At 37.5% G+C, this 16,123-nt stretch overlaps 2 protein-coding genes across 2 annotated transcripts in view; both read right to left on the reverse strand.

Moving 5' to 3' along the window:
- LOC126159795 (zinc finger protein 729-like) overlaps nt 1–16,123 on the reverse strand; it is a 400,570-nt gene that overhangs the window by 37,673 nt on the left and 346,774 nt on the right. The gene's annotated exons all lie outside the window — the stretch shown is intronic.
- The window catches only part of LOC126159796 (uncharacterized), a 105,839-nt gene continuing 104,511 nt past the window's right edge, over nt 14,796–16,123 (reverse strand). Inside the window, exon 7 of the mRNA XM_049916577.1 lies at nt 14,796–14,869. Coding sequence (XP_049772534.1) covers nt 14,822–14,869 — 48 coding nt within the window. The 3' untranslated portion in view covers nt 14,796–14,821. The remainder of the gene's footprint in view (nt 14,870–16,123) is intronic.

Below are 16,123 nucleotides of genomic sequence, written 5' to 3' on the forward strand. Positions count from 1 at the left end.
ACGAAAATTAGTGTACTTTGATTATTTTCATTCGCTTATGTTGTATGGTATTATATTCTGGGGTAACTCTTCCCATTCTAAAAGGTTATTTTTGGCTCAGAAACGGGCGGTTCGGGTAACAAGTGGTGTGAGTCAAGCACCTCTTGTCCGCTTCTGTTCACGAGTCGGGGTATTTTGACATTGGCCTCTCAATATACAGGGTGGTCCATTGATAGTGACCGGGCAAAATATCTCACGAAATAAGCGTCCAACGAAAAAACTACAAAGAACGAAATTCGTCTAGCTTTAAGGGGGAACCAGATGGCGCTATGGTTGGCCCGCTACATGGTGCTGCCATAGGTCAAACGGATATCAACTGCGTTTTTTAAAAATAGGAACCCCCATTTTTATTACATATTCGTGTAGTGCGTAAAGAAATACGAATGTTTTAGTTGGACCACTTACTTCGCTTTGTGACAGATGGCGCTGCAATAGTCACAAATGTGTAAATATGTGGTATCACGTATCATTCCGCCAGTGCGGACAGTATTTGCTTCGTGATACATTACCCATGTTAAAATGGAACACTTACCAATTGCGGAAAAGGTCGCTATGGTGTTGATGTATGGCTATTGTGATCAAAATGCCCAACGGGCATGTGCTATGTATGGTGCTCGGTATCCTGGACGACATCATCCAAGTGTCCGGACCGTTCGCCGGATAGTTACGTTATTTAAGGAAACAGGAAGTGTTCAGCCACACGTGAAACGTCAACCACGACCTGCAGCAAATGATGTTGCCCACGTAGGTGTTTTAGCTGTTGTCGCGGCTAATCTGCACATCAGTAGCAGACAAATTGCCCGAGAATCGGGAATCTCAAAAACGTTGGTGTTGAGAATGCTACATCAACATCGATTGCACCCGTACCATATTTCTATGAGCCAGGAATTGCATGGCAACGACTTTCAAAGTCATGTACTGGCTCTGAGCACTATGGGACTTAACATCTGTGGTCATCAGTCACCTAGAATTTAGAACTACTTAAGCCTAACTAACTAAGGACAATACACACATCCATGCCCGAGGCAGGATTCGAACCTGCGACCGTAGCAGTCACGCGGTTCCGGATTGAGCACCTAGAACCGCTAGACCACCGCAGCCGGCCGTCATGTACTGTTCTGCCACTGGGCACAAGAGAAATTACAGGACGATGACAGATTGTTTGCACGCGTTCTATTTAGCAACAAAGCATCATTCACCAAGAGCTGTAACATAAACCGGCATAATATGCACTATTGGGCAACGGTAAATCCATGATGGCTGCTCCAAGTGGAACATCAGCGACGTTGGTGGGTTAATGTATGATGTGGCACTATGGGAGGAAGGATAATTGGCCCCCATTTTATCAATGGTGCAATGTATGCTGATTTCCTACGTTATGTTCTACCAATGTTACACAAAATGTTTCACTGCATGACAGAATGGCAATGTACTTCCAACATTATGGATGTCCGGCTCATAGCTCGCGTGCGGTTGAAGCGGTATTGAATAGCATATTTCGTGACGGGTGGATTGGTCATCGAAAACATACCAAGGCCCGCACGTTCACCGGATCCAACGTCCCCAGATTTCTTTCTGTGGGGAATGTTGGATATTTGCTATCGTGATCCACCAACAACGCCTGACAACATGCGTCAGCGCACTGTCGATCCATGTGCAAACATTATGGAAGGCGAACTACTCGCTGTTGAGAGGAATGTCGTTACACATATTGCCAAATGCATTGAGGTTGACGGACATCATTTTGAGCATTTATTAATGTGGTATTTACAGGTAATCACGCTGAAATAGCATGCGTTCTCAGAAATGGTAAGTTCACAAAATGTTCAAACGGCCGAGTGCTCTGTATTTTAATTTTAAAAAACCTACCGTTACCAACTGTTCGTCTATAATTGTGAGCCATATGTCTATTACAGCACCATCTGTCACAAAGCGAAAAAAGTGGTCCAACTAAACCATCCATATTTCTTTACGTACCTACACGAATATGTTATAAAAAATGGGGGTTCATATTTTAAAAGACGCACTTGATATCCGTTTTACCTACCGCAGCGTCCTCTATCGGGCCAACCATAGCGCCATCTGGTTTCTCCTCCAAGCTAGATTAGTTTCATTCTTTGCAGTTTTTTCGTTTGACGCCTAGTTCGTGAAATATTTGGCCCGGCCACGATCAATGGACCACCCTGTATATATTCCTTATTGTTGTTTCTTGTTACCAATATTAGTTAATTCTAGTTAATTCCCAAGAATAAGCAGCTTTCACTAGGTTAATACTCGCCAGAAATCAAACCTGCATTTGGATCGGACTTTCTTAACCTTTGTGCCAAAAGCTGTGCAGTATACTGCTGCATCTGTTTTCAATAAGGTACCACCCGAATTCAAAACTCTTTAGCAGTAATCCACGCGCTTTCAAATCGAAACTGGAGTTCTGGATTACTCTTCGTATTGTCAAGGAGTTCCTTGAAAAATTAAGCTGATTCTTATAGTATTGGTGATAACGTTTACTTACACATATGGACCGACATTTTCAGGTTCATGAATATTTATTTTTATCTCTTATTACTTTTATGTTGTTATTTCATGTACTGACACGTTCCATGACCTTTGAGATTTGCTCCGGTAGAACTTCACGTGTAAATAAAATAATAATAATAATAATAATAATAATAATAATAACAATAACAATAATAATAATAAACCCCGTGGAGGCCCGGGAAAAGAATAGGCCTCCGGTATGTTCTGCCAGTCGTAAAAGGCGACGATAAGAACAAACCACTAATAGGACTAACCCCCCTTTTAGTGTGACTACTTGGTTCAGAACAGAACTAAAGAAGCCTCGGACAAGTGCCGTCATGGTCGGGGACGACGCTTGAACCCTATGCCCGCCCACAATGCTAACGACACTGCTAGCCAACTGGAAAAGGATTTAAATCCGAATAGAGGTGTTTTGCAGGATATGCTTCCTGCAACCACCCTAGAAGGAAAACAAAGACAGAGGATGAGATGGTCAGATGAAGTTAATCGACACCTCATGTTCTGTTATTACCAAGCAACAAACCTAGGAACCAACACAACTGGATACAGAATACAAGTATACACAACATTTATTACCAGATACCCGGAATTAAAATTTTTAACAGAACAACGACTAGCTGATCAGATCCGTGTAATAATAAAAAATAACAGGATACCCCAGTCAGAATTAGAAAACATCAAACAACAAGTACAACAAATACTGGAACAAAATAATGTGCAATCAGAAGAGGAAGAAGACACAGTAATGGACTCAAACATCCCAGAGCAAACAAACAAAGACCAACACGCATCAATTAAACAATCAGAGGAAAACGAAATCTTAAGACAGCCACCAGAACAAGCACAAATAGAACACGAAGAGAGACACGTGTTAGATATAGAAGAGAAATTTCAGCTGACATATATAGAATACAAAGACACAAATACAGACATTAGACCATTCTTGCATAGACTGCCAAATAACCCACAAGTCGAAACAACAATAAAAACTATCAACACAATCATACACAACAAAATAAATGAAAACACAACTATGGAAGAGTTACAACTACTGGTTTATATAGGAGCACTCACTACACTAAATATACACACTAGGCAGAGATCAGAACAAACCAACACACAGAAGAAACCCATAAAACCAGCATGGCAACACAGGTTACAGATCAGAATAGAAAAACTGAGAAAAGATATCGGACAGCTAACACAATTTATAAGAAATGAAATATCAGACAAAAAACGAAAAAGGTTAGGTAAAATCTCACAACAAGAAGCAATAGAGCAATTAGATGAAAAAAAAGCAGAAATTGCAAGCATTGGCCAAACGACTTAGAAGATACAAAAAAAGTGAAAATAGAAGGAAACAAAACCAAACATTCAACACAAACCAAAAGAGATTTTACCAAACAATGGATAACACACACATTAAAATAGACAATCCACCAAACATAACAGACATGGAACACTTCTGGAGCGGCATATGGTCAAACCCGGTACAACATAACAGGCATGCACGGTGGATACAAGCAGAAACAGACACATACAAGATGATACCACAAATGCCTGAAGTGATAATTTTGCAACATGAAGTCACCCGAGCAATTAATTCTACACACAATTGGAAAGCCCCTGGAAATGATAAACTAGCAAATTACTGGCTAAAGAAGTTCACCTCAACACATTCACATCTAACTAAATTATTTAACAGTTACATTGCAGACCCATACACATTCCCTGATACACTTGCACATGGAATAACCTATCTGAAACCTAAAGATCAAGCAGACACAGCAAACCCAGCTAAATATCGCCCCATAACATGGTTACCAACAATATACAAAATATTAACTTCAGTCATCACACAGAAATTAATGACACATACAACACAGAACAAAATTATAAATGAAGAACAAAAGGGCTGCTGCAAAGGAGCACGAGGATGTAAAGAGCAACTGATAATAGATACAGAGGTGACATATCAAGCGAAAACTAAACAAAGGTCCCTACACTACGCATACATTGATTACCAAAAAGCCTTTGATAGTGTACCCCACTCATGGTTACTACAGATATTGGAAATATACAAAGTAGATCCTAAATTGATACAGTTTCTAAACACAGTAATGAAAAACTGGAAAACCACACTTAATATCCAAACAAATTCTGATAACATCACATCACAGCCAATACAGATTAAGCGTGGAATATACCAAGGAGACTCGTTAAGTCCTTTCTGGTTCTGTCTTGCTCTGAACCCACTATCCAACATGCTAAATAATACAAATTATGGATACAATATTACTGGAACATACCCACACAAAATCACACATTTGCTATACATGGATGATCTAAAACTACTGGCAGCAACAAATCAACAACTCAACCAATTACTAAAGATAACAGAAGTATCCAGCAATGATATAAATATGGCTTTTGGAACAGACAAATGTAAGAAAAACAGCATAGTCAAGGGCAAACATACTAAACAAGAAGATTACATATTGGATAACCACAGCGACTGCATAGAAGCGATGGAAAAAACAGATGCCTATAAATACCTAGGATACAGACAAAAAATAGGAATAGATAATACAAATATTAAAGAAGAACTAAAAGAAAAATATAGACAGAGACTAACAAAAATACTGAAAACAGAATTGACAGCAAGAAACAAGACAAAAGCTATAAATACTTATGCTATACCAGTATTGACCTACTCATTTGGAGCAGTGAAATGGAGTGACAAAGACCTAGAAGCACTCAATACACTTACACGATCACAATGCCACAAATATAGAATACATCACATACATTCAGCAACAGAAAGATTCACATTAAGCAGAAAGGAAGGTGGAAGGGGATTTATAGATATAAAAAACCTACATTATGGACAGGTAGACAATTTAAGAAAATTCTTTCTAGAACGAGCAGAAACTAGCAAAATACACAAAGCAATCACTCATATAAATACATCAGCTACACCATTGCAATTTCATAACCACTTCTACAACCCTTTAGATCACATAACATCAACAGATACAAAGAAAGTAAATTGGAAAAAGAAAACACTACATGGCAAGCACCCGTATCATCTAACACAGCCACACATTGATCAAAACGCATCCAACACATGGCTAAGAAACGGCAATATATACAGTGAGACGGAAGGATTCATGATCGCAATACAGGATCAAACAATAAACACCAGATATTACAGCAAGCATATTATTAAAGATCCCAATACCACAACAGATAAATGCAGACTTTGCAAACAACAAATAGAAACAGTAGATCACATCAGAAGCGGATGTACAATACTACCAAATACAGAATACCCCAGAAGACATGACAATGTAGCAAAAATAATACATCAACAACTTGCCATAAAACATAAACTAATAAAACAACACGTTCCCACATACAAGTACACACCACAAAATTTACTGGAGAATGATGAATACAAATTATACTGGAACAGAACGATTATAACAGATAAAACAACACCACATAACAAGCCTGACATCATACTCACCAATAAAAAGAAGAAATTAACACAACTAATTGAAATATGCATACCCAACACAACAAATATACAGAAGAAAACAGGAGAAAAAATTGAAAAATACATCCAACTGGCTGAGGAAGTCAAGGACATGTGGCATCAGGATAAAGTCGACATTATCCCAATTATACTATCAACTACAGGAGTCATACCTCACAATATCCACCAGTACATCAATGCAATACAGCAACATCCAAACATATATATACAACTACAAAAATCTGTAATTATTGATATATGTTCAATTACCCGAAAGTTCCTAAATGCAATATAACATATACCATACAGTTACAAGGAAGTCACGCGTGACCGAGGTCCGCGTCATGTTCCATTTTTAACCAGACTTAAGTCTGAGAAAAAAAAGTCAATTATAATAATAATCTACACCTCATGTTCTGTTATTACCAAGCAACAAACCTAGGAACCAACACAACTGGATACAGATCACAAGTATACACAACATTTATTACCAGATACCCAGAATTAAAATTTTTAATAGAACAATGACTAGCTGATCAGATCCATGTAATAATCAAAAATAACAGGATACCCCAGTCAGAATTAGAAAACATCAAACAACAAGTACAACAAATAGTAGAACAAAATAATGTGCAATCAGAAGAAGAAGAAAATACAGTAACGGACTCAAACATCACAGAGAAAACAAACAATGAACAAAACGCGTCAATTAAACAATCAGAGGAAAACGACATCTTAAGACAGCTACCAGAACAAGCACAAATAGAACACGAAGTACAAATACAAATACAAATACAGACATTAGACCATTCTTGCATAGACCACCAAATAACCCACAAGTCTGAACAACAATGAAAACTATCAACACAATCATACACAACAAAATAAATGAAAACACAACTATGGAAGAGTTACAACTACTGGTTTATGTAGGAGCACTCACTACACTAAATATACACACTAGGCAGAGATCAGAACCAACCAACACACAGAAGAAACCCACAAAACCAGCATGGCAACACAGGTTACAGATCAGAATAGAAAAACTGAGAAAAGACATTGGATAGCTAACACAATTTATAAGAAATGAAATATCAGACAAAAAATGAATAAGGTCAGGTAAAATCTCACAACAAGAAGTGATAGAGCAATTAGATGAAAAGAAGCAAAAATTACAAGCATTGGCCAAATGACTTAGAAGATACAAAAAAAGTGAGAATAAAAGGAAACAAAACCAAACATTCAACACAAACCAAAAGAAATTTTACCAGACAATAGATAACACACACCTTAAAATAGACAATCCACCAAACATAACAGACATGGAACACTTCTGGAGCAACATATGGTCAAACCGGGTACAACATAACAGGCATGCACGGTGGATACAAGCAGAAACAGACACATACAAGATGATACTGCGGATGCCTAAAGTGATAATTTTGCAACATGAAATCACACGAGCAATTAATTCTACTCACAAGTGGAAAGCCCCTGCAAAGATAAAATACCAAATTTCTGGCTAAAGAAGTTCACCTCAACACATTCACATCTAACTAAATTATTTAACATACCTAAAAACAAAGATGATGTGACTTACCAAATGAAGGTGCTGGCAGGTCGACAGACACACAAACGAACACAAACATACACACAAAATTCAAGCTTTCGCAACAAACTGTTGCCTCATCAGCAAAGAGGGAAGGAGAGGGAAAGACGAAAGGATGTGGGTTTTAAGGGAGAGGGTAAGGAGTCATTCCAGTCCCGGGAGCGGAAAGACTTACCTTAGGGGGAAAAAAAGGACGGGTACACACACACACACATCCATCCGCACATATACAGACACAAGCAGACATATTTAAAGACAGAGATCTTTAAATATGTCTGCTTGTGTCTGTATATGTGTGGATGGATATGTGTGTGTGTGCAAGTGTATACCCGTCCTTTTTTCCCCCTAAGGTAAGTCTTTCCGCTCCCGGGACTGGAATGACTCCTTACCCTCTCCCTTAAAACCCACATCCTTTCGTCTTTCCCTCTCCTTCCCTTTTTCCTGATGAGGCAACAGTTTGTTGCGAAAGCTTGAATTTTGTGTGTATGTTTGTGTTCGTTTGTGTGTCTGTCGACCTGCCAGCACCTTCATTTGGTAAGTCACATCATCTTTGTTTTTAGGTATATTTTTCCTACGTGGAATGTTTCCTTCTATTATAACCTAAACTATTTAACAGTTACATTGCAGACCCATACAAATTCCCTGATACACTTACACATGGAATAACATATCTGAAACCTAAAGATCGAGCAGACACAGCAAACCCAGCTAAATATCGCCCCATAAGATGCCTACCAACAATCTACAAAATATTAACTTCAGTCATTACACAGAAATTAATGACACATACAACACAGAACAAAATTATAAATGAAGAACAAAAAGGCTGCTGCAAAGGAGCACGAGGATGTAAAGAGCAACTGATAATAGATACAGAGGTGACATATCAAGCTAAAACTAAACAAAGGTCACTACACTATGCATACATTGATTACCAAAAAGCTTTTGATAGTGTACCCCACTCATGGTTACTACAGATATTGGAAATATACAAAGTAGATCCTAAATTGATACAGTTCCTAAACATAGTTATGAAAAACTGGAAAACCACACTTAATATCCTAACAAACTCTAATAATATCACATCACAACAAATACAGATTAAGCGTGGAATATACCAAGGAGACTCATTAAGTCCTTTCTGGTTCTGTCTTGCTCTGAACCCACTAACCAACATGCTAAATAATACAAATTACGGATATAATATTACTGGAACATACCCACACAAAATCACACATTTGCTATACATGGATGATCTAAAACTACTGGCAGCAACAAATCAACAACTCAACCAGTTACTAAAGATAACAGAGGTATTCAGCAATGATATAAATATGGCTTTTGGAACAGACAAATGTAAGAAAAATAGCATAGTCAAGGGAAAACACACTAAACAAGAAGATTACGTATTGTATAACCACAGTGACTCCATAGAAGCAATGGAAAAAACAGATGCCTATAAATATCTAGGATACAGACAAAAAATAGGAATACATAATACAAATATTAAAGAAGAACTAAAAGAAAAATATAGACAGAGACTAACAAAAATACTGAAAACAGAATTCACAGCAAGAAACAAGACAAAAGCTATAAATACTTATGCTATACCAATATTCACCAACTCATTTGAAGTAGTGAGATGGAGTAACACAGACCTAGAAGCACACAATACACTTACACGTTCACAATGCCACAAATATAGAATACATCACATACATTCAGCAACAGAAAGATTCACATTAAGCAGAAAGGAAGGAGGAAGGGGATTCATCGACATAAAAAACCTACATTATGGACAGGTAGACAATTCAAGAAAATTCTTTCTAGAACGAGCTGAAACTAGCAAAATACACAAAGCAATCACTCATATAAATACATCGGCTACACCACTGCAATTTCATAACCACTTCTACAATTCTTTAGATCACATAACATCAACAGATACAAAGAAAGTAAATTGGAAAAAGAAAACACTACATGGCAAGCACCCGTATCATCTAACACAGCCACACATTGATCAAGACGCATCCAACACATGGCTAAGAAAAGGCAATATATACAGTGAGATAGAAGGATTCATGATTGCAATACAGTTGACATTATACCAATTATACTATCAACTACAGGAGTCATACCACACAATATCCACCAGTACATCAATGCAATACAGCTACTTCCAAACTTATATATACAATTACAGAAATCCGTAATTATTGATATATGTTCAAATACCCGAAAGTTCCTAAATGCAATATAACATATACCGTACAGTTAAAAGGAAGTCACGCTTGATCAGGGTCCGCGTCACTTTCCATTTTTAACCAGACATAACGTCTGAGAAAGGAGAGAAATAATAATAATAATAATAATAATAATAATAATAATAACAATCCACAGGTGTCAAGCGGCGACGACACATCTTCTCTGTGTCAAATCCAACGATTTGGGAATTGTCTCTGCAACTCGTTTCTAACTATCAGCGAAAAATGTACCGGGCACCCATCATGTTAATACCACATTCTGCTCCTTATTCCTACAGGTTTTTGTTCCAATAACAGACCTACTGTTTCTTGCAGGAATGTGGTGTACTTCCTACTATTAAGACTGCCTTCTGCCTATAATTCTGTCCTCCAGAATCCCACACTACACCATCACTGACCTTGTGTGCAGCTGGGAGCAACCAACATGGATTTTCAGTTGCACAGTAATGAACGTTGTGCAATTTAACATTTTCATGGTTCATGAATGTAGTCTTGTCAGTAAATAAAATTAAATTAATAAATGTGTCATCCCTCTGAATCTGAAGTTGAGCCACCAGCAGAATTTAATGTGATGCATACAATCAATACACGTTAAATCTTGGTGGAGATTGATATGGTAAGGGTGGTATTTATGGTGATGCAGAACATGAACAACACTACTCTGGCTCATGCCAGATTCTCTTGTGATTTGATGCAAAGTAGCACGAGGATCTTGAACCACAGTGCAACAGTACCAGCTCTCACTGAATTTCACTGGCATTCTCTGTAAATAAGAAGCATATCGACCTGTTCTTCAAAGGAATACATCATTCACATTCACTTGATTCAACGATAGTAGTCTCACTGTTCCTGTTAGTGTTCTATTGCAAAACCGTCGAATGGTGTTTACATGTCAATGGCACGTTAGATGGATACACCCTATTTGGCGAATATTTACTATTTGCATGAGATATGAGAGAGAATTGTAAGAGCATGTGCTTCGGTAAGTGCTGATGTGATAAGCAATACCAGTCAATCCATGACAAGAAGATTGCAGCACTGTAATGATACCAATTATCATCACTTCCAACACCATCTGTCAATGGACGTTCATGCCACCTTTTTGCTCTTCGTTGACATTCATTCAAAGACCTTATTGTTGCACATCATTCGATTTATCTCGATAGCCGCTATCAGAAAGTAAGTACCAAACTATAGCATCCCATTAAAAAAACAAAGTTGACCTTCATATCTCTGATGTGACCCCATCTAGCAACAAAACACCAACGTCATATTAAGGCCCCCATTGTATCATGCAACATTTGTCTCACAAACTTTTCAGCTACTCTCATACTTTTGGAGTTATTCTAGGTGGCAATAGTTACTCACCCTGTATGCATAACAATAAAGCTAAAGGGGAAAAAACAAGGATCACGTGTAGATCACTAGGCATGTTGGTTGAATTGTAATGTTGTGGGGATGTTTCCTGTACAGTCACATTTTAGAAAAGAATATGGTTCGATGTAGGAGACACAATATGTCACATAATTGGCTATTTCAGCAGATCATGATTCGAAACACACCTCCACCCATTTTCTAAAAAATTCTTTTCAGGCCAAAAACAAACTTTTTAAGTGCCCAAGCAAGTGCCTGGATCTAAATTCAACTGAGCGCCTCTGATATGAGCTGAATTGATGTGTTCATGGTAGAAGCTACTTAAACAAGGTTTAATTTGTTATCTTACTGGATCCATGGTCTGAACTCTGAATTAACCTGTTAGAAAAGCTTGTGGATTCATTGCCAAATTGATATGCAACTGTAATCAAAGCTCATGGGTATGCAACAAATACTGATTTGTTCTTCAGATCTCAAAATATTATTTTTACGCACTTAGACCTACAAATTACTTTTAATTCAGAAGAATTACTTCTCTCTTGATGTAACATAACCTTGTTTAAACTATATGTAGACTTTTACTAAATAGATTACAATTTCATGTTTTTCAATTACTCAATGGCAGTTTTTTTCCATTACACAGTTATGTCTATGTACTTGTAATTAATGCTTTCTATAAAACATTTTTGGGTGCTACTGTAATAGGACTGTGTTTACACACATGATGAGATGAAAGGAGCATATAGTAAACAACAGTGGCACTATACACAATCTGATGACCCTCTGGACAGCAGCAACAATCCTTAAGTGCATTGTTTCATGTCAGCTCATCACATCAAATCACATCAAATCAATCTCCCTTCAAAGAAAACAACTACCATATTTTACTGACTGTACGGTGAATCTTAATTTTCAAGCAATTTTTAGGAAAATTAAATTTTTATCATTTTTTTGTTATGTTGCAAAGTCAGCCTAAAAATTTCTTAGTTTATAAAACCAAAATGACCTTTAAAAATAACTGAAATTCGTCATCTGACCTTTCCTCTTTCCTCAGCATCACTGTCCTCTTTATATATAAGATGGTCTTCACAACCATTAAGAACATTATTTCTTGAAAGATTTAACAATGATATTTTCTCTCACCCAAGATGACAACTGCTTTATTGACTGACACACTTGTTTCTTTGTAGATCGTTTTAGAACTCCATTTGTCATGAACTCATGTTAGGCTTAATCCATCATGCATTTGGTCCATTCCCCTTCCACAGACTTTAAATACACTGAAGTGCTACAGAAAACTGGTATAAGCATGCATATTCAAAGACAGATGTGTACCCAAGCAGAATATGACAATGGTCAGCAATGCCCATATAAGACAACATATGTCTGTCGCAGCTGTTATATCAGTTACTATAGATCTAATGTAACATAATCTCTAATCTACTACTGCAACAATGGCAGGTAATTGAGATGTAACTGAGTCTGAATGTGATGTTATAGCCAGAGCATGAGTGATGGGCCACAGCATTTCTTAGTGTAAAGATGGAATCTGTTAAAATATAAAATTTCTGAAATCGCTGTCACCAGAAAAAGATACTACATGAACGAAACTAAGAAAAAATGAAGACAATCATTCAGTGTGATGGGAGTGCAACCCTTGTGGAAATTACTGCATGTTTCAATACTGGGCCATCAGAAAGTATCAGCATGCAAACCATTGAACAAAACATCACTGATATGGGCTTTTGGAGCCAAAGGCCCACTCGTGCACCCTTGATGACTGCACGACACACATCATTACGCCTCACTCTGGCCTGTCAATAGTGACATTGTACTGTTGATGACTGGAAACATGTTGCCTGGTCACATGGGTATCGTTCCAAATTTTATTGAGCAGATGGATGTGTACAGGTACGGAAACAGCCTCATGAATCTCTGGACCCTGCTTGTCAGCAGGGAACTGTTCAAGGTGGTGGAGGCTCTGTAATGGCAAGGGGCGAGTGCTGGAGTGATACAGGACATCTGATACATTTGGAAACGACTGAAAGGTGACACATACATTAGTATCCTGTCTGATCACCTGCATCCAGTCACGTCCATTGTGCAATCTGACAGACTTGGGTAATTCCAGCAGTAGAATGTGACACCCCACACATCCAGAATTGCTACAGAGTGGCTCCAAGAACACTCTACTGAGAAACACTTCTGCTGGCCACCAGATTCCCCTGGCATTAACATTACTGAGCATAACTGGGATGTTTCACGACATTCTCCTCGGAAAAGATATCCAATCCCGCATACTCTTTCTGATTTATGGTCAGCACTGCAAGATTCTTGGTGTCAATTCTCCCCCAGCACTACTTCAGACATTAGCTGAGTCCATGCCACATTGTCTTGCAGCACTTCTGCATGCTCACTGGGGCCTGTAATGGTTCTTTATTTACCTGACCATTACGGCACTCCAACCCCAGTTCTCGATACTAGTAATATCGCACTACTTTCCTGCGAAGTAACAAACTTTTAGTGACAATATTCACATTTGGTTTTATTAATGTAAAGGTACTCTGATGTATCGATACATTACAATGATATGGTTCTTGTGTGTATGCATTTCTGTGAGACTGTCATAATCTTTGACTTAGTTGTAACCATTTCAGTGTGAATGCGCACAGAGCAGTCTTTGTTTCACTTTGGAGAAGTTGTTATTTTGCTTTGTAAAAGAACATTCAAGTCTTACGTTTGGTTAAATTGGAAATTAAATGTTTGAAGATTGATACAAAACTGTTTTCTTGATCTGACAATTAAGAAGAAGTATATGTGAATTTACATTTAGTTTAATAAAAATGTGGATCGTGAACACCAAGCCAAAAATTATTTCTATCATACCATTGTTCTGATCTGGGATTGTTTGATCATTAACAATTTCCTGAAAAACGCATTTGTTATGTCTTCAAATATTGCTAAAATACAGATCTGGACCTTCTAGCAGTCAAAGCGGAGTCACCCTAGAATCAACAAGATGAGCCATAACAACTTCGACGAATTTTATATAGGAATCCATTCAAGGTAAGTACCAAAATCAATGACTTTTTTACAGTGACTTCATTATTTCCATTCTGACAATACCATCCACAGTCAATAAATTTGTTGTTGCCTGATAAAGTGAACGTATGCTGTGGGAACAACATTATTGATCTGATTTCTAACCTACTTTGCAAGTGGTGGTATTGTTAAGAGGCCCTACCTGATATACCAGCTTCTATGGCTCTTCAGTCAAGAGTTCAAGAAGTTGCAATTGTGAAGTAAGTCATCCTGCAATAACAGCAAGCTTTGTATTTAACTGCTTCAATATCTCTTTCACAGAATATTACAAATGACTACTACAGTGATATAGCACAAGGAGAGAATTCTTCTTCAATGAAGTGACTTTCCTTTGCTTCAACACACTGTTACTCCACAATTTCATATCAGCCTCCTCCATCGAAGCCTCGTCATGTACGTGAACAACACCTGGAAGTGTTCAGAAGGTTTTGACACTGTTTAGCACTTGAAGATGATCACTGGATGAAGTTTAGTACAATCAACACAACATCAAAGAACAACATTTTAGTGCATTTTTTATGTTCACTTGTTTTTATAGTTACCATTTTAGCAACTTTCATGGCAATTATTTTGTTACTTGGCACATCAAGCCCTTATTCATTATTTAGCTTAGTTCCACGCTGGTTTTCTATCACTGTTGTACAATAATGTGATGGAAAGGTAATACTCTCTCTTCATACACTTATGGCATTTTATGAGATGTTTTGGCCTTTGAGTGCATGCTAAGTCCTTGACATTCCAGAAACCTGTAGCACCAACCAACTCCACCCTTAACATCTGTTAACTTCCAATGTAGCACTAACTTACATGCATGTATTTGAGTCATCTTTGCAGTAACTCCAATACCATTTAGATGGTGTGCTTGAATCCATTTCAATACATCATCTAGTTTTGGTCATTTTCTATTCAGTTCTCTATTTGAACATTTAGCCTTCCTCATGTTTTTCAGTTCTCCGTTACTAGCCTGCCAATAGCAAGTGGTTTTTTTATTGCTGAAGGACTGAAATGCTGCTCAGCTGCTCTGTTTCCACGTTGTTTTTCATATGCTATTATTTATATTTACAGCCTGCATCAAATGCATACCTTTTATTTTTTCCATTGTGAAGCTAGCTACTAAAGAAAATATTATTCTGTTACCAAAAACACAAAAGACTTATGATCATTGCATCAGTGCAGTGAATCCAAAGTTGCTAGATAGAAACAGATTTCCTGCAGCATTGAATATATGGCCATTTTTAAGGCAACCAGGAATTTTGACTCAGACATTGAACCATTGAAGTCATTATATTAAATTCGAGTATAACACACACCTCAATTTTGGAGGCAATTTTTTGAAGAAACAAATGAATTTTACAACTGTAATATATGGTATCAAGTTTTTATAAGCAACACTAGAGATTAATTTCACCAAATAATTAAGGCAACTGAAAATTTATCATGCATTCAAAGTTTCAAGTACTACAAGTGAGATAGTAATGTGAATCTAACATCAAATGCACATGATTGATTGAAACACAAACATCTATACATTTCATCTTTTGCTCTAGTGAGCTATGTTCCTCCCGAGCCAAGAGAAATGCCAGTAACCTGCTATCCATTGGGAATACTTTCCTGTGAGAATAAGCCGACGACTGTGCGGCATTATTTAAATTCACATTCATA

Source organism: Schistocerca cancellata, unplaced genomic scaffold (assembly GCF_023864275.1).
Source record: "Schistocerca cancellata isolate TAMUIC-IGC-003103 unplaced genomic scaffold, iqSchCanc2.1 HiC_scaffold_1147, whole genome shotgun sequence".
Classification (NCBI taxonomy): Eukaryota; Metazoa; Arthropoda; class Insecta; order Orthoptera; family Acrididae; genus Schistocerca; species Schistocerca cancellata.